At 47.3% G+C, this 25,732-nt stretch overlaps 3 protein-coding genes across 6 annotated transcripts; 2 read left to right on the top strand and 1 right to left on the bottom strand.

The window, feature by feature from the left end:
• Positions 1-1,769: 1,769 nt before the first annotated feature.
• Positions 1,770-10,538, top strand: igf1 (insulin-like growth factor 1). Of its 3 annotated transcripts, none has more exons than XM_029162779.3 (5): positions 1,770-2,068; positions 3,203-3,368; positions 8,003-8,259; positions 8,445-8,480; positions 8,992-10,538. In XM_029162779.3, the coding sequence occupies exons 1-5, from the start codon at positions 2,021-2,023 to the stop codon at positions 9,049-9,051; spliced, it is 567 nt and encodes a 188-aa protein (XP_029018612.1). In that variant the 5' UTR covers positions 1,770-2,020; the 3' UTR covers positions 9,052-10,538. The 3 variants fall into 3 exon arrangements, with proteins under 3 accessions (XP_029018612.1, XP_029018611.1, XP_029018610.1); XM_029162778.3 differs by lacking the exon at positions 1,770-2,068 and adding an exon at positions 2,140-2,381 and having other exon boundaries at positions 8,003-8,178; XM_029162777.3 differs by lacking the exon at positions 1,770-2,068 and adding an exon at positions 2,140-2,381.
• Positions 10,539-14,171: 3,633 nt separating this feature from the next.
• pmch (pro-melanin-concentrating hormone) lies at positions 14,172-16,669 on the top strand. The gene is made up of 3 exons (XM_055512134.1): positions 14,172-15,286; positions 16,273-16,408; positions 16,506-16,669. Exons 1-3 carry the CDS (start codon positions 15,050-15,052, stop codon positions 16,553-16,555), a joined length of 423 nt encoding a protein of 140 aa, XP_055368109.1. The 5' UTR covers positions 14,172-15,049; the 3' UTR covers positions 16,556-16,669.
• Positions 16,639-25,693, bottom strand: parpbp (PARP1 binding protein). Of its 2 annotated transcripts, none has more exons than XM_029161202.3 (11): positions 25,541-25,693; positions 25,159-25,314; positions 24,473-24,709; positions 24,247-24,351; positions 23,732-23,902; positions 23,472-23,626; positions 20,805-20,988; positions 20,485-20,666; positions 19,968-20,049; positions 17,870-18,038; positions 16,639-17,386 (listed from the first exon to the last, which is right to left on the bottom strand). In XM_029161202.3, the coding sequence occupies exons 2-11, from the start codon at positions 25,306-25,308 to the stop codon at positions 17,085-17,087; spliced, it is 1,737 nt and encodes a 578-aa protein (XP_029017035.1). In that variant the 5' UTR covers positions 25,309-25,314; positions 25,541-25,693; the 3' UTR covers positions 16,639-17,084. The 2 variants fall into 2 exon arrangements, with proteins under 2 accessions (XP_029017035.1, XP_029017036.1); XM_029161203.3 differs by having other exon boundaries at positions 24,247-24,345.
• Positions 25,694-25,732: the final 39 nt, after the last annotated feature.

The raw sequence follows: 25,732 nt of genomic DNA, 5'->3' as shown, positions 1-25,732 counted from the left end.
ACTTATCTTTTTGGTTGAACAAAGGAAACGTTGGTAGAAAACCAGTGGGCGTCTGTCACGGCTGGTCGGAGGAAACAGAACCCCGTGGAGCTCCATGACTACAGTAGCGGGTCGAGCTCTCGTTGACCTTTGACCCCGAGCCGGTGTAACAGTACTCACTTTAAAAGAATCATTCGATGCAGCATTGTCTTAATAACGGATTCCTTAGGCTGTCAGTCAGTAAAACACACAGGGAGCTGAGAAGCGGCGTGAATAACAGAAGGCTGCAGCCTCCGGGTTTAGTTTATGGCACTTTCAGTATGTGCCACAATCACAAACAGTTAAATGTCCCAGATATAGTTTTTGAAAAGTACATTTTGATCATCAACAGGCACCACAGACTTTCCTGGCGTCCTGTGTTTGCCAGAGTACAGTACAGTGACCCCCACGTGTTACTACGGAAACACCGCGCATGAAAACAGGCGCCCCGTTTGTTGCCGTCGCTCCGTGACGCACCTTTATTTCTTCCATATGATCTGTATAAGGCACAACGCGGAGCTCTGATAACGGTCCTGCTTAAACAGCAGCGCCACACCCGGCTCTACCACCGGCCTCAGGGAAGTCACGCTCAGAAACTGCACGGTCACCCTCAGGTTTGACGGCAGCGTCGCCCCTCATCGTCATGATCCTGACAGCGGCGCAGTCTGAGGCCGAGACCCGGGGGCTGCTGCTGCAGCAGGTTCATCAGGTCGGAGGGAGGTGATTTCATTTCAGCTCTTGTTTGTTAAGGTCCCTCTGTTGAGTCGGGGCAGTCTTCCTTTGGGCCACAGTATGGAACAGCTGGAACAGCACCAACCTGCAGCCACAGAAGCCCCATTTCTATCATGACTAAAACTCAAACTGCAAACGCAATTTGTAAATCAACCTCTATAATGTCTCTGACCCTTTGGACTCCTGCTGTGACCCCCCCGAGGGCCCCCGCCCTGGTGTTGGGAACCACGTACACTGTTGAGGCTAAGCTATATGCGGCCTCAGACACGGACACATTAAACCGTGCTCGTGTTGTGACCCACTTTGCCCCAACAAGCCGAAGTGTTGCGTGTCTTTAGCCGCTGTCCCTCTCGGATCCAACCTTGCCTGCGATGCACCGTGGCATGCTGGGATATGTGCCGCTGTCCTGTTTTGTGATTGGGTCGCGGCACTGATCTGAAAGTCCCTAAGCTGCTGCCTCGTGTGAAGCTCCGCGCCGCTAAAGCGTCCCGATGAGCGAGGTGTGATTCACGACACGAAATGACGGCGACAGCGCGCGGAGAGCCGCGCGTGCCGCGCGGACGACCAGTCACCGCGGTCGCGCTTGTCTCCGGCGCTCGCTGCGTCTGCGCCGCTGTCGTTTTCCACATTCACGCCAGTGCACGTGCACGCCGCTTTTCATTGGGGCTTCTATTAGTGTTCACGTTCCGTACGGCGTTGACCGAATGGAAAAGTCTTTCTAATGATTTGTTTGAGCCGTAGTTTGGAGCGCGGCGGCTTCTGACCGACGCGGTGCCAAATTACGCGCGAGAAGCGGCGGTCGTGTCCTAAGTTTGGGCTCGTCTTTAACTTGTGCTTCGTGTGCGTTCAGTGCATTAAAGTGTGTAGCCGCCGCTGGGGCAGCGCCGCCTTTTCTATCTTGATCGGAACTACTAACCAAGTCTTAGAGAGATCAAAACTCAATCCCGTTCTGAGAAAAAAGAGAAATGACGTTATTTGAATATGTGCCCAAAATCCTTAATGAATAACTAAGGACGAGTAGGAGGCAAATGCTGCCCCAGCTGTTTCCTGTTGAAAATGTCTGTGTAATGTAGATAAATGTGAGGGATTTTCTCTCTAAATCCGTCTCCTGTTCGCTAAATCTCACTTCTCCAAAACGAGCCTGCGCAATGGAACAAAGTGGGAATATTGAGATGTGACATTGCCCGCATCTCATCCTCTTTCTCCCCGTTTTTAATGACTTCAAACAAGTTCCTTTTCGCCGGGCTTTGTCTTGCGGAGACCCGTGGGGATGTCTAGCGCTCTTTCCTCTCAGTGGCATTTATGTGATGTCTTCAAGGTAACTTACCTGATTTCATTTGACACTAGATTATCACCTTGCTTGTTCTCTGGCTCACTCTTTGCACAGAGCATCCTTGTCTGGTTGAGGCTGCAGCTTTGAAATGAATGACACCTGGTGCTGTACGATGCTTGTGTCCTTTTCACTAATGCATGTTTTGGAGTTTTTCCACGCTGCTCTTTGTTCGAGCTTTTCTTTTTCTTTTTGGAAATCTCGCCGTGACGCGTGCATGAATGGACTTTCATCCTCTGCGCCTCCGTGCGCCCTGCGCTCTTTTTCACCAGAAACCTACTGCAGCTCTGCAACTTTCAAAGTAATTACTGCTGACTCTGCATTATTACGTGCTAAATATCTAAGCTGGCGCTGCGGGGTTAAGCTCTACTAAAACGACAGACTTGTGTGCGGCTGGGAACGCGCCGTATTTATTCTCTTTATTGTGTGTATTTGACCCACTCAGCTTCCGCCGCTCGGTTTGGCGACAGGGCATTTTTCCGTCTCTCATTTTGCAGCTCTGCTGCTTTTTGCTCCTTTTATGCAGCTTTTTAACATTTCCTGCTGGTTTAGTTCTGCGCGTAACGACGCGCTGACAGTTTGGTTTCGCTGCGTCCGTCGTTAACAGCTCGTTGCTAATGATGGATTAATGACAGAGTCTAGAGCGTCACAGATGATTAGGAGCCGCCGTGAACTAATTGCGACACATGTCGGGATGTGATGATGATGATGATGATGATGATGATGATGATGATGATGAGAAAAGCGTGTTGCCCGTTTGGACGCGCTGGTCAACCTCCTGTTTGACTGTTGGCTCTGGCGTCGGAGCTTGGATCGCTGTCATCCTGCTCCACATTTCCACAGCCCTGTAAAGTTCAGCCACCGCCGCTTTATTCGCTTTTACTGTAAATGGAAAAGCTTAAGCGCGCTGCTTTCGGTCTTATATTGGGAAAATGTGCAGCACTGCGCGCAACACTAATGCGCCCATGGGCAAGGCAGCGCGCCTCCAACTGTTACAGCAGGTGTGACCGATGACCAGCAGAGTGTGTGGCGATGCCATCAGTGATTACGTGATAATCTCTAACTGACAATGCTCCGCTTGCAGCAGTGGGGCCGTTACAGCTGTCCTCTCTCCCTGTGCAGAGTGTCATGTGCTGTATCTCCTGTGGCCACACCCTCCCGCTGCTGCTGTGCGTCCTCACCCTGACTCCGACGGCAACAGGGGCGGACCCGGGCTCAGAGACCCTGTGCGGGGCGGAGCTGGTCGACACGCTGCAGTTTGTGTGTGGAGATAGAGGCTTTTATTTCAGTAAGTGCACGTTTTTATTTATTCATAAAGCTCGGCTGCGTCTGTCCCAGAGCTCGCCGCCTCCAGCAGGCTCATCAATAAACCAGCAGCCGCTTTGACATCTTGTCTTGACTTTCCCTGCATCAGCGTTCGCCTCCTTCCTCCCATTCATTGCTCCCAGTCTTTACGTTCACCTGCATTTCCTCGTCTCTCCATTAAAGTAACATTCACATTTATTCTGAACAAAAACCCCGAATAAATGTAGACTAATGTGAAGTAGCTTTATTATTGATGCACTCAATTACAGTTTTGCCCACAGGGGAAAGACTCGGAGTGGAATTTGGCTCATTATCTATAAGACGTGGTAGAAACTAAACATTGCAGTAAATTCTTCTCTTCTTTCCTACAGAGAATGGAAAGCTCCCAAAAAAACCAAACAACCCGCCACGAATCAATTTCCATGCATGCATCCATTTCAATTTAAATCTCTGTTTCTTTCCATTAAGCCCAGAATAGCGCGGATACACGGAGCTACCGGGTCCGGCGCGACCCCCACCGCGTTGGGCCTAGGCGTTCTGTCAGAGACGAGCTGAGCTACTGTACAGAAGCATCTGGCTCCAGGTTTATGCCGTAATTATTCCCACTTCCTTGGCCGTCGTCCGTCACTTAAGCCGATTTGTACCAAATGTCCTCGCGGAGCATCAGGAGTTTTTAATTTTTACAGTAATTGATTGTCCATCTGACTCCCGCTCCGTTTGACACAACAATCTGCTGTTAATGGTTTGGGTCGGCACCAGGGCTGTAAAAGATTTTCCACATGAGGCAGACTTTGTCAGCTGCCAGATTCAAAACGAAAGAAGACGATTTGTGGGAGAAATGTGCAGCATGCAGAGCTCGGAGCTTGCAGTTGCACTCGTTTCCAGTAATTGATTATTGGGCCCAGAGCTGAACTTAAAAACGCTTGTACAGTAGAGAAACATCATTCTGAGGAACCTGGAGTGACCGGGGGATGCAGGAGTGGGGGGGTCAGAGTTGAGACAGCAGAGACTTATTATACATTGGGTTTATGGCCGTCTATGAGGTCTGGGTGCCGAATGTTGTGATGCAAGTTCAGGAATCTTTGCTGAAAAGAAAACGGGATGTTGAGTGGTGGATGACAAACAGCTGATCAGTAAACGGTCTCTGAAGGTCTGGGTCAGTTTGATGAGTCACACCCTGACAAACGTCCTACGTCACATCAGTGTCTGGTCCTGGTGGGTGCTCCAATCACCTGGTCCTGCAGCTCCTTTGGGGTTTTTGCTTCCCACATGGTTCATTCAGACCTCGGTATCGTAGCTGTACCTCTAGTTGCTTCATTCAATGGGACCCTGCACTTTGAGGCCGCGTCCTTCCCTCCTGGAGGCTGGTTTTCCAGAGTGGTTATGACAGCGGACAGCTTTCTACCAGTTAAGATGTTCTGCTCTGTGGATTCCAACTAGGACGCAGTTGGTGTTTCACGTGACGAGAGGGTCGAACCTCTAAAACGTCAACAGCTTCTGAGCAGCAGTCACTTCCTGACTGGTTCCAAAGTGTCGGCAGCTGTAGCTAAACATCGATGAAACGTTCAGGATCAGTGGCGACAGAGTCCAGAGGTGTGATGATAGGAGTTTTGTGCAGCAGTTCTTCCCATGTTACATCTCAGGACCAGGTTCTGGACGGGGGCCGAGGTCACTGGTGAAGGAACGGTGGAAGCTCACTGCTGTGTTCCCTTTGTTGGTGGGAGATTTCATGAACCTTGACCTTTGGAGCTGCTTCCTGTCACACTCCCCCTCTGTCTGGACTCTGCCTCCTCCATTCAGTCGCCTCATGTTCCAGTGGCTGTTAAATATCAGGAGGATCCGTTCGGGTTCTGCCGTCAGCTCCAGCTCAGTCGCCCTGAACTCTTCGCCTCCGAAATGATAATGTGTCCAGAGCCGGTGCTGCAGTGACCTGAGCCTGCGCCAGTCCACCTTACACATGCATCCAGTGAGGCGGCGGTTTAAACCGCAGGGTTTCTACCCGGAGACTAATTCTTAATCCTAGCTGGTGGAATGTTTTAACCAAATGCAACAAGCTGCGGGAAAAAATCACAACCAGAGTCAGTTTTTCCAATTATTAGCTTGACCTAGAAATCCTCCGTCGCCGTCAGGCTTTAGCGGAACCGTGGCTCGGTTTCACTGGCAGGAATCTGTCGCGGGCCGAGCGGCTCTATTTAAACTCATTCTAGAGCGAACATGAAATCTAAAAATCGAACACGCGGCCGCGATAGGGAGCCGGATCACTCAGTAATTGAATTGTGTGTAATCAGCCGCTAACTCATTGTCCTCACAAACACAAACAGGTCTTGTTCCTCAGCAGCACAGGATTATGTGGATTACAGATGATCAGGACGCCCCTCCCCAGGTTTACAGCCTACTAAAGAAGGACCTCCTGTGTCGGTGTCGTTTTCCCATTAAGACCTGAACAAGAAGCCTCCAGCACGTCTCTGAACCCATGCTCGGCAGAACAAAGAGGCGTCTCATGGAGGAGGCCGGTGCAGAGGTAGACGCACACGAGGCGAAGCTGAGACACCGTGAGGCTCAACCCGTTTAACTCTGACATGGAGGAGGAGGAGGAAATCCAGCTGCAGGAGCTGCTCTTGTAACCAGTCCATGAATGAGACCCAGAGCACAGGTAGCACATCAACCCGAGCCGGGCCTGTTTGTGTCCAACGACCTCCACGGGCTTAAAGTTCTAATTAACCTTAGAGCCACAGGGAACGGAATCCACACACACAGCATCCACCCGCTCTCAGTTGTCATCGTTATCTTACAAACAGACGACTCCATCGCCTTTTATTGACCATGAACGAGCTGAGACAGTCACACTCTTCCTGGACCTTTCCGTAGATTCTAAAGTGAGTACGTGAGCCGAAGCGATATTAATGTTACATATTTGGAAGCTACAAAGCGTAGAATTAAATGAAAGCATTAGCCCAGCAGCTAATTAGCACACGTAGCTTCAACTCAACCAAATCAACCACATCCAGCACAAGCGAAGGGACCAGGAGCTGGCAGCAGCCGGCGGAAGCTGGTTGAGAGAACAACTCTTTGGTTAGAAGGGATTACAGCGGATCCGTGAAATCTTCCAGAGCTTTTAGACCTGATTATTACATGCGTGTTTTTCCTCCAACCTGCCCGAGCTGATTATCCGAAATGTTCTAACCGGTGCCAGCTGATTCTCCGCTCCCTTCCAGCTGTTTGTGCAGCGGGGCTGCAGGCTGTTTTCAGGATAATAGCGGATGTTAATTTGTGAGGCTTTGTGTTGGGAGGGATTGGAAAACAGGCCAGGCAGCGGCGCGCGGCCCCGCTTGGCTCCAGGAGCCGTTATATAATCGCCAGCCAGGCCCCAACGTCATATTTCTCTCTAAATATCTGGACATCAGGTGCTAATGTAACAGCCAGGGTCGATCCCAGCGACACGCGCCGCCAGGGAGAAATAACAGGTTCGAACAGAAGACACTAAAAGACGAACTGTGGAAAACCCGGGTGGAAGGAAGGACCTGCAAATAAATTACATGGGAAATGAATACGAAAGCAGCTGTTGAGATGCTTCACTTAGCAGCAACGTCTGAGAAGAGTGCGAGTCCGGTTCCTCTCTTCCCTAAATAATGCAGGTGCTCGGCGTATTTTTAGCCTCCTGCCACCTGATGTGCAGCGCAAAGTGCCTCTGCGGCCTCCCTCCTCCTCTTCTTCCTCCTCCTCCTCCTCCTCCTCCTCCCGCTCTCATTCACACCTTCACCAGCTTCGCCTCCTCGTTTCTGGGAGTTCGGCTTCGTGGAGAAGGATGCTTCTGTTTCTGAATGAAACTCGCTCTCGGTCCAAAACAACAGTGTCAGGACAAGGCAGACATAGAGCAGAAGTTAATGCACTTTGTCAGCGCTGGCAGGCTCCTGAGCCAGGAGCTATTAACTCTGAGAGGGAAAGGCATTTCCTCCTTGTAAATGCCATATTAAATTATTATTATTTCATTTGGTAACAGGGAAAAGCCCATCAGAGCTATATTGCTCAAGGTGAGCGGGGAATTGTAAATGGAGAGCCTTGGTGAACGAGGCTGGGTTTCAGGGATGTATGAGCTGAAGGAGGAAGTTAGTGTTGGCCTCGCGGCGACGTGACGTCGTCCAGTCGGAGTCTGTGTCACTGTGACAGGACCCGGGACCCGGCTGCTCGCGCTCGCTCGGCGCTAATGAGAGTGAATGAGCGGCCAGCTTCCCAGCGCGTGGGCGAGCGTGACCCGACCGGGGGCTCCGCACGTGGGACGCGACGAACGAGCTGACGGGCGCTCAGCTCCGTCGTGGAGGCCGACGCTGTCCCGTGCTCGAGCCGCTGAGGTCATCGAGCGCGAGGCGAAAGCTGGATCCGCGCTTTGTTTATTCACGCAGCGCAGGTTTCTCTTTTTACATTACAAGTAGAAACGTCTGTTTTCCTGACTCGGCCTTGGCTCCGCGCGCTGGCTGGAGCTGCCTGGTGTGTTTCCAGAGCAGCCAAGGTCAGCCCACACCCTGATATACGGCCTGCAGCCGCGCACTCGGCGCGGCCCGGCGTCCCGGCCCGCGGGTTCAGGGCCTCCGTCACTAACCCGCCGCTCCTCCCTCGCAGACAAACCCGCGGGCTATGGCCCCAGCGCCCGGCGGTCGCGCGGCATCGTGGACGAGTGCTGCTTCCAGAGCTGTGAGCTGCGGCGCCTGGAGATGTACTGTGCACCCGCCAAGCCCAGCAAGCCAGTCCGCGCTGTGCGTGCCCAGCGCCACACAGACGTGCCGAGAACACCTAAGGTTAGTACCGCAGGGCACAGGGCGGACAAGGGCACAGAGCGTAGGACAGCACAGCAGCCAGACAAGACAAAAAGCAAGAAGGTGAGCACGGCACCCGACAGAAACACTCTAAGAGAGGGAGAGCAGGGTGTGTGGGAGCATGCTTAATCTGAGAATGCTAAAGCACCCGGCTCATGTATTAACTGCATGCTTCATCATGGAGGCCGCTCGGGCCCCAGCAACAAATGAGCACGTCCAACTTAGCGGCCTTCCTTTTCCTCCCACAGAGACCTTCGCCTGGAGGCAGCCATTCCTCGTTTAAGGTAGGATGACGTCCTCGCTGCTTCTCTACTGCATCCTTTAAATGTCTCTACACGTTGATGACCCCAAACAACAGCACCTGATGCGAGGTCTAAACATGGATCCAGTGGATCCAGTTGCCAACGAGCGTGATTCTGTTGAAATGTGGCCGTGCGCTTTTGAGAAAACTGCTAGCGAAAGACGGAGCTGAGTGGTTCCTGTGGTCCACCCAGCGGCTCCCGCTCCCCGGGCAGAACCGGAGCGTCTGGGACCGCGCAGCAGCTTCCGCCGCGCGGAGCAGGCTTCAGCTCCACACCGGGTGCGAACCGCACCAAGCCGTTTGTGGGCGTTTATGTGAAAACGCCGGGCCTCTGCCAGCGGGCCGCTGCGTGGTCCACTCGGTACCGAAGCTGCTCATCGTGTTTGACGGGCTCAGATTGGAACGTCCACCGGTTCTGGCAGGACGAGACGCCTGCCGATGCTGATTTCAGGTTCTGTATACAAATACTAAAACAAGGTTCTTTGTCTTTGCAGGATGTGCATCAGAAAAACTCAAGTCGAGGCAACACGGGAGGAAGAAACTACCGAATGTAGGGAAGGAGTGAATGGACAAACGCCTGCTGGCGTGGGGAGAGGGGGGGCAGTGGCCTTACCTGGTGGCCCTGTGGAATGGTCCACTGTACGACTAGACAGAGCATGCTAGCAGCGGGGTTATAGCTGGTTCTGATTATTATTTTATACACTGCACCATTCCATACTGGGAGGAATATGTTAATGACAGGTACCCGAGGGCGAGGGTTGCCTCCGTGTGGGAGCTGCAGCGTTTGACCGAACGTGAGCGCTGCGTCCTGTTCCTCTCTGGACGTAAAGCACAGACTGGATTCATTCATGTTTGTTGACAGGATGTTACGTCACTGGGCCCTTTTAACAGTTACTGCTCCAGTCCAGTCCAGTTAGCCTAGCGCCACGCAGGGCAATTACTCTAAGGTCCTTCTGCCTAATCACTAGAATAGGCTCAAACTTTATATCTTTCCCCAGGAGGTGTTAAGCTCCTCAATCTAAACACGACCACTCACCATCAGGCGACATGTTGGGAAGTTCAGCCAGTCCCAGGAAAATTGAAGCTCACCAAAAGGAAATTAGGCCGGAGCTGCTTCCAGTCGCTGCCTGGTGCCGTGTGGCTGGCAGATTCAAAGTGCAACTGGAACAGGCCCCATGTTTGTCGTCTGCAGCCCTTCCACGCGTCGCCACCAAATCAGAATTCTGTCAACAATCCAGGCGATCAACATTTGAGTTCAAGGTTCAGCGCAAGTCATTTCAGTTTAGTCGCTTTAAATCGATGAGTCAGAAGATTTTCATGTTTTAATCAGAGCTTCTACGCGATAAACACTAGAGCAGCAGTCAGTGACTCATCAGCCCTGGCTGGGGGTGTTTTCTTAGCAGCGAGGCCGCGAACTCCACTGATTGCCGTGACGGCGGGAGTGACACGCAACGCCGCGGCATCCGTCGCAAAGTCCAGCGTGGGCGGACTGGAACCAAACCATTGGGTCAACATTGCACACCAAAACGACAAGGCCCCCCGGCGATACCCCACGAGCATCACTGCACACAAACACCAAGCACCCAGTGTAAATGAGTTGTGCAACGGCGGGCGAGGGTCAAGCACACACAGACGCACACGAGCCAGTTCTGAGAAGTCCCGGCGCGAGGTGTGACGGTGCAGGGTGTTTGTTCCAGCCTCAGAGCGGCCCCGTCTCCTCTGCCTGTGTATAATCAACCTGTACTCCCACTTATGTTAACCTATGCATTACTCTCATTCATTGTACATGATGGTTTCATATAACCAGCTGTATTACGAATCCTATCCACTGTATAATGGTGCTATTTTGTAGTTTGTTACGGCTGAGGGACGGACGACGGGGCTCGCGTCGGAGCTCTTCCCCTTTGCACAGCCTTGTGGCCACCATTTTCAAAGTGTTTTTATTTGTAAGCTGTTTCAATAAGGTAGTCGTGTACGCGAGTAAATGTATCTGTGTGAAATCTGTGAATGCATGGAGAATTAAAAGACAACCAAAATACCATGTTTGGTCCCAACCAGGCAAAATGCTATTTTTTCTACTGTTTTTAAATTATTTCCTCAGCAAAGGGGCCATCTGCCAAAATGAGTGGACAAAAGTGCTGTGAATGGGATGAGGTCGTGCTTTTGAGACGTGAGCGGAGTCGAGGTATTAACGCGAGAGCGAGCAGGTGGTCGATGAGTGAATATGAGACGCATGGAGTTTGCCTTAACCTTCTACGAGTCTCTGCACTGAGGAGCGTTAACGAGTTAAAGAGTTGACGCAACGGCCTCGTTAGTGTCACAGCATCGAGTTCAGGAGAAACCCAACCGGTGTCTTCACTGACACACCTCTGGATAAAGAGGAACGCTTTCTAGCGTAGCTTAGAATCAACTGTAGAACACCTACATCCCATAATGCCTGACAGTGATTTAAATGTGGTCATTTGTTTTCTTACTACTTGCCGAGGGCTGATAACAAAAATAAATAAAATGTGTAGAAAACGGGATTAAACTGTACATTCAACTTTGCTTTTGTAAAAGAAAAAAATATGTATATATTTCATTTCTTAATGAAAGGTTCCATAGTCTCACTGTAAACATAAGCAAGCATTTATTTTGTCCAAAGTATCATCAGCTCTCGTTCCCATTTAATTAAATCTTTGCCTGTAATGGTCATAAAGGCGACTGGAGAACAATGCTGTTCAGATAAACTGTGCAAACCAAAGACTTTTTGACTTGGAACATGAACCTATGAGCAGCTCAGCCACCAGGTTTCCCTTCATACACATGAAACCAAGCTTGAGTAATAAATAGAAAAAAGCAAAACACTGCAGTGACGGATTTCAAACCACGAGACGATGAAACCATTCAAATATTTCTATTTTCTGAAGAAGTCTGAGGCATTCACAGCTATTTGTCATTTCCTGAAGCTCACTCAAGCAACTGTTTCATTACAGTGCTGGTATTTATGGTGCTCCATTGCCTTCTGTAGAAAAATACTGACAACTTGTTCACCATTCCTGCTGAATAAACCACTTGTCAACATCACAGAAGTGGCTGGAGGCTTCTTTCATGCACACGCGCCCGTCGCCCTCCGGACGCACAAACAGCAGACCGTCACAAAGAGCGCGCGCGTTTTCGGACATCTCGGCTGCAGACGGAGCCGTAACCCAAGGCCGAGCGTTAGACATCGTGCAGGATGAGGCTGAGTGCGCTGAGTTTGCTGAATGACAACGTGATACTTCCTAAGAGGCGCCCGGGTCGGCCAAAGCAAACACAGCGGGGCGTGACGCTCCCCGAGGCCGGAGCTCGCAGTGTCACCGTCAGCTCTTTTTAAGCGGATGTATATGGGACAAGTCAGACCCAGACAGTGATACGCTGGTTGAGTGGACAGGAGGCCGGCGGGTTCACACTGACCATCGTGGGTGTAATTTCATCCTCCTTACTGACTAATACAGTCGATTATCTGTCGCTCCGAAGCAAAACCACAACAAATGCGCAGATGAGCATTTTTAGTCAGGTGTGATTCCACCACACGAGCGAAGCGGCGCGTTCAGATCCTCCTGTAAGTGCTGACGCCGCATCGCTCGATGACTCAAGGAGAGAAACTCAAAGCTGTTTGAATAACCCCAAGAACCGGGACGGTTCTGGAAAGAACACGATCTGTTCCCATTGATCTGTGCGCACTCAGGATCCAGTGCATTTAAGGACACCGATTTTGGACTGAGCAGTGAAACACAATCTGACCACACTCTTCAACTCCTCATCTTAAGCACACAGTTGTCTTTTGAATGACCTTGTGGTCTGTTTTACTACACTCACCAATTTCACTACTTAGTCCACCGGTTGTTTAACAGAAGAAGCGGTTGTTGGGCTTCATCAGTCTTGGCCCATTTCATCTTGTTCCAAAGGGACGCACAGGGTTTAACCCTTTGTTTCTGCTGCTGGAAACTCAGCAGCTCTTGGCTCTAATCTTGTGTATCCTGAGGTTGAGGTTGCTCAAGGCCTGATGTAGATGAAAACACAGACGCTAGAGTCCAACAAGTGCATTGTGAGCCTCATGCTACAACTGGCTAATTAGCAGTTCGATTATTAAGTGTCTAAGCCGCTGGAGGAGATTCTCTCTCTTTCTCAATTTCAGTCGACAGTGGAAATTCACTGAGGCTTGATTGTAGCAGGAGAGAGTGTTGGCTCAGCTGTGCGCTTTAAGAACCCATGATGTCAGAGCCTTATTTTCCTTGGAGAGACTCTCATCAGCTGCATTGTTCCAGGAAACCATGGTCTGTTCTCTGGGCAACAAAAAAAAAACGAGATCTCGGTGCCCAAAATGCGGTTCCTTGCTTTGCACTCGAATGCAGCACGCCCGGCTTTGGCGCGGGACGCACACGCTGACGCGAAGCGTCACGCGTGGGGCATGAGCACTACACGTTCGCTTGGAGCTGAAGCCTCCATCGGGCTGCGACCGGGGAGTTTTCTGAGAAGATGGGTGGTGGTGATGAAAGGTGGTGTGTTAATACGGGACGGTGGAAGTGATGTGTTGGCCCCTGGAGGCCTATAAAACAATGCTGCTACTGATGCTATCGGGCCCCGATTCAGGCTGATTGAAAAACAACAGTAATGTCTGGCAGGTGATGCAAGCAACTGACAGATCAGATGAGAAAACAGGACCAAGTCAAATCTGGACACAGTTGTCAGCACGTTTGGTAGTCAAGTACTACTACATGGTTAGACAGTTTGAAGAAGCGGGGAGTAAATACAGAGTCACTGAGCCACATCTGGTCTTCATATGATTAGATGCTAATGCTCTTTGTTAGAGCATTATGATAATGATTTCTTAGAAAAAGAGGGAAGTTACAGTTACCAGATAAAATCCTTCACCAGGTTCACTGACCCTTCAAAGCGAGAGCCAGCAGAACCGACAGAGCCCAGAAGCTACGGGTCAGGTGGATCGCTGATGATTTGCAGCGCGTCCAGTTCCTATAGCAGCTCATGAATGCAGGCAGTATTGGGAGAAATATGGGAAGGGGAAGGGGGGAGATTATCAGAAAGAGAGAGGGAGCAGGAAAGGTTACAACAACAGAGCATGTAGCTCACAAGTTCAGCTGGAACGACTGTGCCCCTGCGGACGGGTTCAGGCCTTCAGTAGAAATCTCTGCCCTCCAACAATAATACTCACAAAATAAAGGCTGACTGCTCCAAGGAAAATCACTTGAGCTCAGTTCAATAGCTATTATTCACGTAGCAGCCCTCCATCCCCCGTGCTATGGCTCCTGTGATGTTAATAAGGTAAGCCTCGTGAGCTGGGAAGAGATCTGCAAGGAGCTTTTAGGTCAAATATGCTTCATTACAAAAGCGTTTATAACAAGCTCAGCATTTTGCTCACGTGTGCAACCCTGACTTTTAAAAAGTTATGTAAAGTGCAGTCATTTGTGTCTACCGTCTCACAGTGGAGGGTAAACACGTATCAAATGTTTAGACAAATGTAGTAAAATGAGTAAAACTGTGTGGTATTATTACGGTAACAACTGTACCTGTTGTTACTGACCGTCTCCACCAGGGGGAGCACTGAGGGCTACGGCACTTCCGGTCCCCGTCGTTCCTTGACACAAACTCTCATCCGTTACAGGTATGAACACCCCATTACACAATACACTCTTTTCGTTTAGAAGTCAATTTGCACTAATGTATTTTTAATAATTTCGTAGTAATGTAATAATTAGGCTGCTATGGCGCTATCCGCATTAGCCTGTATGCTAACAGCTACCTGGCAGGTGTTTCTGGCGAAGCTAGCAGTCATGTCATGTAGTTAATGAAACATTAGTTGTGTTTAAGACATTTGTAATATTTGTTGTAACTCAGCACTGTTACTCAATCCTCAAAGCCATTTACTAAATTAATAAATTAAAGTTTTTAATTGCGTCTGTTATAGTCTCACTGATCAATGTATTCACGTGTTTAGTGTGCTGTTGTACCATGACGCTTGTGTCAGTCTTCCATAAAAGCAAATAAGCTCATTGCCCGGAGTGCCTACCTGTGCTTTTGAAATCACAACCCCCTTTTATGCTCTGGGCTGTATTAGTTCGGGGCCTTTCTCATTGGCCCCTAATGGATTAAGGATTTTGCTCCCCTTCACCCACTGATGCCATTAAGAGAACATGACTCACTGTGACCACTTGACGTGTCTCTGTGCTGTCACCTGCTGGTTTCATTTCAGCATGTGGATTTTGTAGGAACATATCCTCGATTAATTCTTGCCCTTTGATCTCCTGGGGACCATCTTCATCTATTATGTTTCCTGTCTTTATTCGTGATTTTGATGTCTATGAATGGGCAAAGAAACCTGTTATAGAGGTCACAGCACATCTTCTTTCACCTTTGACTGTATCTTGCATCCCTGCTGAAAGTGAGGCATTTCTAACAAGTTTAAGTTATGAGTAATGACCATTTTGCCTTGATATATAAGGCAGAGCTCAGTCACAGCAGTCATTACACGAGAACACATCAAACTCCCTACAAAGTAATATTATAGATACGATGATCTCCATTTACTCTCTCCTGCTGACTGTAATGCTGTTCTCTGAGCTGAGCAGCCATTTAGTCACTGTAGCCATGCCTGCAACAAAGACAGACAACATCCTAACAGAACAAGATGCCGTGGGTTCGATACTGGTGGATGAGCCCATGTCTGAACTCGTTGTGGTTCCAGAACGACAAAGATTTATGCTGGACAGCGTCAGGGACGAAGATGGGAACCCTAAATTCATTGTGTCTGTAAGTTTTTAAAGGTTTTGGTAACTAATAATTGTGTTAAGTCATATGCTTATGTATTAGAGGTCAGTTAGTGTGAATGATGGTCGCCAAGCAGTCTAGTAGACCTAGTCTAGTATTGTGACTTGTCAGGCAGAATTTTTAATAATGAGTCATGATTTATGAGACTGTTTTGGCAGAGCTTTGGACTGATGAGGATGTACCCACCTGTCACCTGTAATAATGAATGGAGACAACAACATCAGCTCTAAATACTACCAGTAGACTTTAACTTTCTATTATACTAGGACCAAGACAGTTTAAAGTATTTGGCTAAATAGCTCACCAGCTCCAGACGTTCAGCTGTCATGCATCATAATTACTCCTCTTGTGAGAATTTCATTCTATAAACAACCAGAAACAGAAACCACAGCTCAACAGCAACAAAGAGCACATTATGTCCACTTTTTAACTGAACATTTGACCTTTTTCAATTGGCCACTATCCTCCTCTCTACTGTTAAGTCAATATTTCATACACATCTATGAAAATATTTTACAGCAACTTTGAAAAAACAGGAAATTCTGTTAGCTGAAAAGGTCAAATGATCACAAGCCTATAAAGATTTATTGGAATTACAGCGGGAAGAATGATGATATCTGTGCTGCCTCAAACGCTTGGCACCGTGTTAAGAGTTTATCTGGCGGCCGCGTCTCCTGTGTGTTGTGAACATGGTGGTTATCTGTGCAGTAATGAGTTACAGGCAGCCGTGATGGAGAGAATAAGGCCATATGGGAAGGAAACAGGCCACTGATGTAGTAAAAACAGGGAAGCATTTCTTCCATTTGGGTTCCTGTGGCTTGGATTAGTTGGTAAAAAAATCATCCAGCACCTGCGCTTCATCTGCAAATTTGTTGAAACGCAATGATCCAGAGTTCACTTGCTTCTGTGTGGGAATGTGTGTGGTCCCATTGTGCTTCCTGAAATCACTGGTCAATACTGTGTTCCAGGACATGAGGCTAAAAGGCCACAGCGTTCGTGGGCTAAACTCGGCCATCGCCCGACGGATTCCCCTGCTCACAGGCCCGAGCTTGAGCCACGCTCCATCAGAGTACAAAGTAGATCGTAGAGACGTCGACCTCGACAGTAAGTCCCAGAAAAACTCCAAGTGTGAATGTGTACCGTATAAAACATTTCTCTTGATATTTATACTACTGATAATCTGTTTGTCTCGTGGTTTTAGTGCTGAGGTGTATGGTAGGAAGAGTCTACAGACCCTGCTGGGAAGTTTAAACCTTCAACCTGCACTGCCTATGAATTCACTGTACTGTGAAATGAAAAAAATTCCTTGTAGAAAAGACAAGTACAGCAACGCATAAAACATAATAAACATTTATTAAAAACCTGCATCGTATTAGTGCTGATGTCATTTTGGAGCTTCAGAAATGAAATACAGTGTACAATTGATCATTAAATACACTTAAAGTGCAAAAAGGGCTTAGTAGCAACATGGAGAAAGAAAGCATAGAAGGGGAAGGCTCTGCTTGATGTGTTCATATTGCAGCTTCTCATGTTTCCCTCTAATCAGTGAAAACTTCCATTTTAACTTGGATTACTTGAATCAACAGAAAATTTATCTACGATTTTTCCAAAATCAAATGACTCATTCAAGCAATAGTCCAGGCAGAAATTGCAAACTTGGCTTTAAAAGAAGAGGAAGGATTAGACATTGATGCTGAACAGCTGTGATTGTCCACAGAGTGACAAGAGAATGTGCTTTAACATCCTTTAAAACAAGCCGTCCTCATCGTCACAGATAATCTTATACTCTGAAGAAGCTGGTTAGCTTTCCCTGACCAGCTATCAGCTTCTTCTTACTCGAGGCCTTGCTGACCCTCCTACCAGGAGGTTTGACTGACATTTTACTCATCTGTTTCTTCTCTGGAGGCTCGTTCTCTGATCCTTCGTATTGCTCAGAATCCACCTGCTTCCTCTTGTTACCGTTGCTCTGCACCCTGATGTGACTTGTTCTTTTGCCATGACCCGCTCCTGTGTTCTGAGCATTTCCACTCTTTTGCCTCAAAGCAGCCCCTGGACTTTTAGAGGTAGGCTTGGCTGGAGAGTCTGCAACAAAGCAAAAACAAGTGTGACAAGCTGCTCAGGAAAAAAGGGGGGGGACTGTGACGAAATGGCTGACGTTCACTGCAAGCAGAGGGAGGCTGTGTTTATTCTGCAGTGGTGAAATGTAACATTTGTCATGTAGCCTGATGGAGCCAAGCCTGTATTCCCACGGAAAGAAAGACAGGAGGGGAAATGAACTACAAGTCTGTGAGTGCATGTCCGTTTTGGTTTTTACTAGAGATGCGGGGGTGAGAACGCGTTGAAGAACAGGAATTCGTTTGATGCATCACTGTAGGTATTGGTCCCAGGACTGGGACTGGTAGGATTCAAGGCTGGAGCTGAGAAGGTGTGTGTGGGCCTCAGTCCAGCTGTATGGCGTCAGAGGAAACAGAGACATCCCAACAGAAAGCACACCCGGCGACGAGTCTTGACAAAGTACAGACTGTACTTTTAGTAGATTTTCAGAAATGAGTGTTGAATTTGTACCTGGCGAGCAGTCCTCCTCGTCCACAGCTGTGGTGGTTTGGGTTTTGGGTGCTGGGTGCACACAGGTGGGAAGTTGGCTGGTGCTGGGAAACTCCAGCACGCGGTTGAGTGGCAGCTCTTCATCTCTGTATGTGCATGCAAACTGGGACCGCACGACTCGGTCTCTGACCTAGAATAAACAAAGTAAAACAGGATAGTGCTGTCATGGTCTGGCTTAAACACGGTGTAAAATGTGGGCCTAATAGCACAGTGTACATTGTCTAGTTAAACTGAATAATAAGTAAAAAGTTAGCGTTTGACCAAAAACCCAGTATTCCCTTTAGCAGCAGTAAAGAGCAACAGACTCAGATAATTTCTTTGTTTTATCACAGTTGCATGTTGTAGAGTTGTTTTGCAGCCTTGTTATAACAAGCTGAATCATACTGGATACTACAATCCTGCCCCGGGGCACAGAGATCCACAGCTTTTGATCCACTGTTTGATCTACGCCTGCACGGGATTATCACAATCCAAGGATTTCACCCTTTAGGCCAGTGGGCCACAGTAGGGAGCAGAAATAGGGAGCGGGGGGTGGGTCCACAGAGCACAAAGGAATCAAAACAACATCTTGAAAGAGCAGCTAGAACAAGACCAAGGGCCCTTTAGTAACGGCGCTGGCCTGGTTGTATTCTAATAAAATAAAACACTTGTGAAGTAATGGGAGGGAATGGAGACTAACGGCCAAACGATGACTGATGGAGAATATATAACCCAATTACAGCAGGTGCTTGCTCAACATAGCACCATGCAGCCAGACGGCCTTCATTCCTCTGAAGATGGGTGTCCTGAAGTAACCCTCAAACACCGCACGACCCCGTGCTGGAGACACCTGACCCAGACATTCCTGCTCAAACGTTCAGAGGCAGGTGCAGCCAGTTTTTACACGTGTTCTCTCCAACACTGAGAACGAGTAACAGGTGCAGCATTAAATTCATTAGCAGACCCTGATAGAATCATAGAAAACGATAGGAAATTGTTTTTACACTCGTTAATGTCGATGTAAAACATCAGCAGAATGAAACTGGGATTAAGAGTTTTAGTTGGGGCTTTTCTATGTTTGGATCATCTGTGGTACTGAGGAAAGGGAAACATCCCAAAGGCTGAAACTAAATCTGTCCATGTCTGTGTGTGCCAGTTGACGTCAGAGCATGACGAAACTGCTTTACAAGTCTGGAATGAAGTCACCACCAGACAACAGGAAACAATAACCTCCCCAGGTTCGCTTTCTAGTGGAGTGACTGATACGGCATCTTCAGGAGAGGGAGAAACGGATGCAGAGAGCTTCCGCTCGGGTCAGGAAGCAGCGAGCGGCCCAGGGACCATTACGACGCACTCCAACCGGGAGGCGGCCAGAGTGTGGGGAGCTGAAATGACATCTGCTAGCACCATCAAATAAAGGAAGCACTTCTCAGAATGCGTTTAGCATACACGTGTTAAGGGAGTTCACACAGCGGAGCTCCTTCATGTTAAAATAGCAGCACTTTCATAGGCAACGCCGGCCTCGTCAGTGTTTAAGATGACTCTGCAGATGTGAAAAGTGTGTGTTTGTGATCAGATACAAACTTAGTTCACATTAAAAAAAAATCTGTATTAGTGGGAAAGGTCCACAAAAAAAAACATCAAATAATATTGGCATCGAGTTATCTTTGAGAGTGTTACAAGTTACAAGGCAAATGAGAAGAGCTGAGGTCAGAGGCAGGGCATAAAAAGAAGAAAGAATGCATTTAATACAGTCCCTTACATCGTGCACTGCAAGCAAATGTAGCTAGTCCTGACAATAGGATAAGTTATCATCACGACTGGGTAATGGTTTCAGTTCCCAACGAATAAGTGGTCCTGTGCCATGGGAAACAGCACCCTCCAACCAACGCGGAGAGCTAAAACACAGCTGTGAACGGTGGAAGTCAGCTAATATGTGAGCTTCAGCTAAGCAAATAAATAATACCAGGGAGACATTACAGGATGTAAAGATATTATTTTCACTGTTTGTACATCTGATTCAATTTGAAGCGACTGAAGGTTCGGACCGGGGGCTCTTGGATAAAGGGGCCCACGTTACCTTGGGTTTGAGCAGGTCCGCTCGACTCTGGACCCGGTTCCTGAGGGGTTCTGGAGAAGATCCAGTAGTGACTTCAGGAGACCTGAGCGGGGAGTGTGTTTTTATAAATTACAACAGCTGAACCAAAACATATGAAACACTAACGCTGCTTTACAGTCAGAACCAACACATTGATGCTGATAATCTGTCGTTTCCTTCCTTTAACTCTTTTAGGCTTGTTAAGCATAAAATTGGTAGAACTCTTTGGTGCTTTGTTAAGCTAGCTCCTAGCATTTAGCTTAGCAGTGCCTTAACCCATTCCTCCTGTATGTTTCTGCAGACATTCACACGTTTATATATTGTTCTGCTCTCTGCTTTAGTGGGATTTGTTGGGTTGTTCATATCTTCGAAATACTTACTGTCCTCAGTCAAACATCTGGAAGCACTGGAATTATTTCAGTCTGAACAAATGAAATGTATACTACCATTTCAGAATTAACACAACTGAACCACAGTTTGTATATGTAACGATACAAACCTGAACAGTGTGAGAATGCAGGTTCCCTCAGTTCCATTAAGGACAGGTTGGTCCTCAGACAGCAGCTCCGCTTTGTTCTGGCAAGGAGGATTCAGGGCTTCTCCATCCAGCAGCGCCATCAACACCTTCACCGTGTCCCGACCTCCGTAGGCAGTGGCGTGATTGACAGCATGTGCTTTTGGCTGCAGAGGAAGAAAAGCTCATGGTTTAGCCTCGCTCTGCTATCAGCCTGCGTAGCTGAGTAAAAGAAAATCAAGTGGTATCTGCAACAATGTGAGGAGCCAAATCTGTAGGAGGCTGAGAGAGAGGTCATACATTACCCTGGCTGGGCTGATCTGTGTCCCCCTTTCATTAGCAGTCTGTTTCTGGACCTGGTGTAGCTGGCTGATCCTCTCCTTTAGCTCCTTTGCCGTCTCTTCAGCTGCTGTGTGCACCTGATCTGCACTGCTGTGTCCCTTCACCAGCGCTGACCGGATGGCCATCACCAGTCTGCCTCCACATACGCTGGAATTGAACACAGCAATGGTCACAATGCGCTGCTTTAGATCAGCCAGGCACACATACAGGTCTTCATCTGGTCTGAATTAAAAGCATTCAAGAGTCCAGCCAATATTTGCCAACATGAATAACTCTCCTCTAAAACTGAACACCCAGAGAAGCCGGGGCCTTAGTCTGAAATCTAGTCAAGATATACGGCAGCTTCACATTCGATTAATTGAACACCAGCTTTAAAAGGGCTCAGAGTAATTGTTTCAGTGTCAACATCCAGTTCAGCTTTATTTCACTGTAACTCAAATTTGCCAACACTAACAGTTATGGTGCAGCGAATAAGCTCTAAATCCCCTTTAAATTCACCCCAGGCACGGTCACCGAACTCAAAATCTGTCTGCAGAGAAATTCAAGGATTTTTATAGTTGTGGGGGATGTGTGTTCATGTTAGAACACCGACTGCGCTGTACGTCCAAACACCACAGCAGCATATCATGTCTGGAAGTTCCCAACAGTCAAGTGCACCAAAGCACGTAAGGTGCAGGAGCAGCGGGTCCAACCTTGACCCGGCTCAGATGTGAGCGAGCGCAGTATCAGGCACATTCAGGAAAAACAGATGTTCAAAGCACAAGGGACCCGGAACCCTCCACAGAAGGTGTTTGCATGAGGAAATACAGTACTCTACTGAGGGTGAAGGCAGTGGCTGCTGAAAGACACATGTTGGCTTGTGTGCAATGCTTTCATCAACCTGCATGAACTAAGAACCCTCATAAGGACTAAAAACTTCTACTATACAAATATCAGTGTGTTGTTATGGGTCAGCTGAGTAAAGCTTTGCAACAACAGCTACAAAAGTGTCTCATTTGCCTCAAAGCTCTGCCCTCACATGAGTGAATAGCTAAATAATTCCTGATAACCACTTCTGTTGTGGTGCCAACTGCTCTGACATCCAGAATAATCTGTAATGGTATGGAGAATGACCTGTCCGATGATAATTCATCAAAGTAGGATCATTGCACTGGCAAAAGGTTACTCAGCAAAGACAGACTTTGATCTAGCAAAGATGAACTAGCTTTAGCTATCCAACTTATTATGAGGAGCTTAGAGCGAATTCATTACAGGGTTTTAAAGGAAATAATAATGGGCTGCAGCGAACAGGTGGATTTTTACGATCACAGGTGTGATTCTGTGTGTGTGTGTGTGTGTATGCGAGCAGCAGCTCTAATTTGATTGAGTGTTGAATTGCATGGCAGAAATGAAGCAGACGTTAACCTGAATCTGAATCACAGGGAAGAAATTCAAAGAAAAATCCACTCCGCTGTAAATCAGAGGTTTCCCTGTGCTAAACTTCAGTCGCTCCCAGATACTCAAGTGTTTTGACTTTTCTTGGAATTGTTACAGGATCCTCTTCGGCGCAGGATTACTTCCATGGAAATTAATTCCTTTATGAGGACACAATAAATTACATGCAGTATTCTGGACTTAAGTTTAATTGGAAAATGTCAGCAAACTGTTAGAACCAGCATGTGGATAATCTGCCACAAATCAGCTATTGATCATTGGTTTCACTGTTGTACCCAAAGGCAACAACAGTTAAAAATACAGTACAATCATTTATGTTCCTGCCATAGTTGGTTTGTGACCACACTTAACTAAGCTGCAGCTGAAAAGTATTCCAAATGCAACAAGCCAGTTTGTGGAACTTTTTTGGCTTCTTGTACACAAACATAGGTTAAAAAGGGATGGTAGAGGAGAGGGTAAGAAAGTCAAAGGGTGATAGAGGGAATAACACATTGCTGGTTTTGGTCTGGTGAAAACAAGACATAAAAGAAAGAAATTGGGACATAAATAGTGAGATAGGCAGGGCTGTGTGCATAGTTTTTGTTATACTTAAGTTTTAACCATTCAAAAAGGAGGTGAAAAGGTTAATAGAAAGCCATCGAATACCAATATAAGGCAGCTGTGGCTGCATTTGGTTGCAAAATGGCCTGATGGTGTTAGTGTGATGGATCAGTTCACCAAACGAGCCCAGATGGGTTCCCAAAGTTCTCCAAGGCTCAAGGGTTAGCCAAAATTGCTTTCTTATCTGGTCTGGGCAAATTCAGCCATAATGATGTCAATCTTTGTATTACGTAAGTCGTGCAGGACTAGAGCATCAAAATAAATAACTGTGTGGCACCAGTTTTTAAAGCAGATATTGTCAATAAAGCAAATAACAACAAATTCTGTCCAGCCCAGACGTGTATTTGTGATACGACACTGCCATTTAGAGATCATGCAGTTATTGTTGTCCAGTCATTCAAAGTGTTACATTTTATCAAGATGACACTCTGAATACTTTGATTTAAAAGACTCCAAGCTAAACTGGAATTCATTACAGTTAGGTCCTGAAAGGGTTGTAAAGAACATTTACAGGCGATTATGTCAAACGAGGCATTACCTCAAAACCAACAGAAAGACGGAGAGAGTGGAAGTCTGGATTATGCCGTATTGTGTACCTTGGGTCAGGAGTCTCCCCCAGTATTTCTTCCAGATTGTCTAGAAACTGGACAAAGTCAGACAAGCCTTTGACATATTTCCTCAATGGGTCAGACTCAGCTGGAGCGTAGCCCTTTCCTCCGAGCTGGATGGCCCGTACAAACGATGTCACAGCCTGAAAAAAAGACCATAAAAATGAGCCCAGAGAAGATTGCTCAAATTGTAAAGTCATAGTTTACATTTTAGGGGTGTCAAGTGCGGAGTGTGTGGATGTTTTTACCAAGAAGAGAGACATGGTGCTGTTGTGCCCTGCATGCTTGATGTCTGTAAATGCCTGCTGTCCAAGTGAGCGACTGGGGACATCGAGGGTAAGCGCCAAGGCCAAGTCGTTCTTGGAGTTCACCAGCAAACTCAGATAGGAGCAGTACACTCTTCTCATGGCCACTTTCAGCTGTGGATACACATTATTTAGTACAGCTAAAAAGCAGAGCCATCCCTGCTAATAAAGGGTTAGGAAATAAAACTCCATAAATTAAATCATCCTTGGATTGGGGGAGAGACTGTTACTGAAGCTCATGTCCAACCTAACATTTTGCTTGAAACATCTGGCTGATGATTGATTCCACATTGTCCTCCTAAAACTGAGTGATATGACGTTGAGCTGCTGTCAGTAGGAGCAGGACAGATTCCAGGCACAATAGAAAAGTGGTGGTTCGTGGCAGATTGTGTGTGTAGAAAGATGGGCTTTCTTTTGTTGCACCTGTTTGTTGATGCATGAATCAAGGGAGAGTCTACCTGTGAACTACACGTCCTGGCTTTACTGCTAGGTGTGGAGGGCACTGAAGACTCTGGCAAATCCATGGACTCCATTTTCCCTGACAGGAACTCAAACAACTGGATCTTGGCAAAAGAAGAAAAGAAATGATTGGACAGATAATGTTAATGATTTTAAGTTTAATGTAGTAGGCAACCTAATCTTCCACAATCAACATAAATAGGAATTCAAGCAGCTCCTGCTCACCGGGCTCACTGGCTCTTCGGGGTCCACGTGCAGTATCCTTAGCTGTTTGTACATGGAGAAGACATCAACCAGGTCCACAGTGTTGGACCGTTTCAAGAAGGATTCGTATGCCTCCCGGATGAGGTCATAATTCTCCAAGCGTGCAGAGCTTGGGGGTGGCAGGTGAAGTTTGTCTAATAGTAAGTACTTCCAGACCATCAGGACATCACTCAAATCCACTTTGAACTCTCTGCCATGCTGTCACGGGAAGAGAGAAAACAGTGAGAGCTGCAGCTGTAATTACTGGCGGCGCAGAGCCAATCCATTTAAAAGCAGAAAGGGAAAAAAACAGCAGTGAACAGTCTCATCCGGAAATCTGCGAGAATGTTATCAGTTATAGATGTGATCAGAGTCAGGCTGATGGTTAAACTATCAGGAATCAGCGAACCGGTCGTGTACAACCACAACTTAGCTGCTGTATGACGCACAATGTTCGTTATCGACACAGGAGTCCAAGTAGACAACTTTTACCTTGTGTGGTGATTGATGAATGCATTTTCTTACTTAATGTGAGTTGTTGGATATGGCTGGCTGGCTGTCAATTTCCCATAACCCATTAGTATTTTTTAGCTGTAGCCTTACACTATTATATGTATGCTTTCAGACTATTGTGTGAATAAACGGTTAGTAAGGGAAAGGCCTGTTACCTGTTTATTCACCTCTGCCATGGCCAGCTGCAACAACATTAGCATACCATCAGCTCCATGAATGGTGGTCCTCTCAGAGTCTAAAACCCTGTGGCTCTCTCTCCTGAAAGTTTTCACCATCAGCTTCAGACGGTCTCCTAAATGCCCCATTATATCCTAAAAAAGTAAAACATTTTAAAGTGATTTTTAGTTAAATTATCTGTGGAAACACGCTACCAGCAATCATAATTATAAAGAAGAGGAGAGAGAGAACGTGGTTTTAAATTGATGTAAACACCATCCAATAACGTTGTAATGAACTTTTAAGATGTCGCCCCCTTAAACGTGTGTTTTAAACATATACAACAATAATGAATCACAAACTTAATTTCATTGCGCAAACCTCTCAATTTGAAGCAGCCTCCAACAATCCACGACAAAACGCAGCTGTTGTGAATTTTAAAATCCCCGATGCGGTCTGCTGGCCAATCAGTTTACAGCAGACCACGGTGGGAGACGCCGTTTCCATTATTTTTACACACCCCAAACTTTAACTTTAGTTTTACAGTTTGTATGTAACAAAGTTTAATGAGTA

The sequence above is a fragment of the Betta splendens genome, chromosome 9 (genome assembly GCF_900634795.4).
Source record: "Betta splendens chromosome 9, fBetSpl5.4, whole genome shotgun sequence".
Lineage (NCBI taxonomy): Eukaryota > Metazoa > Chordata > Actinopteri > Anabantiformes > Osphronemidae > Betta > Betta splendens.
Note: the sequence above shows the minus strand (reverse complement) of the source record. Positions and strands in the feature narration are given on the sequence as shown.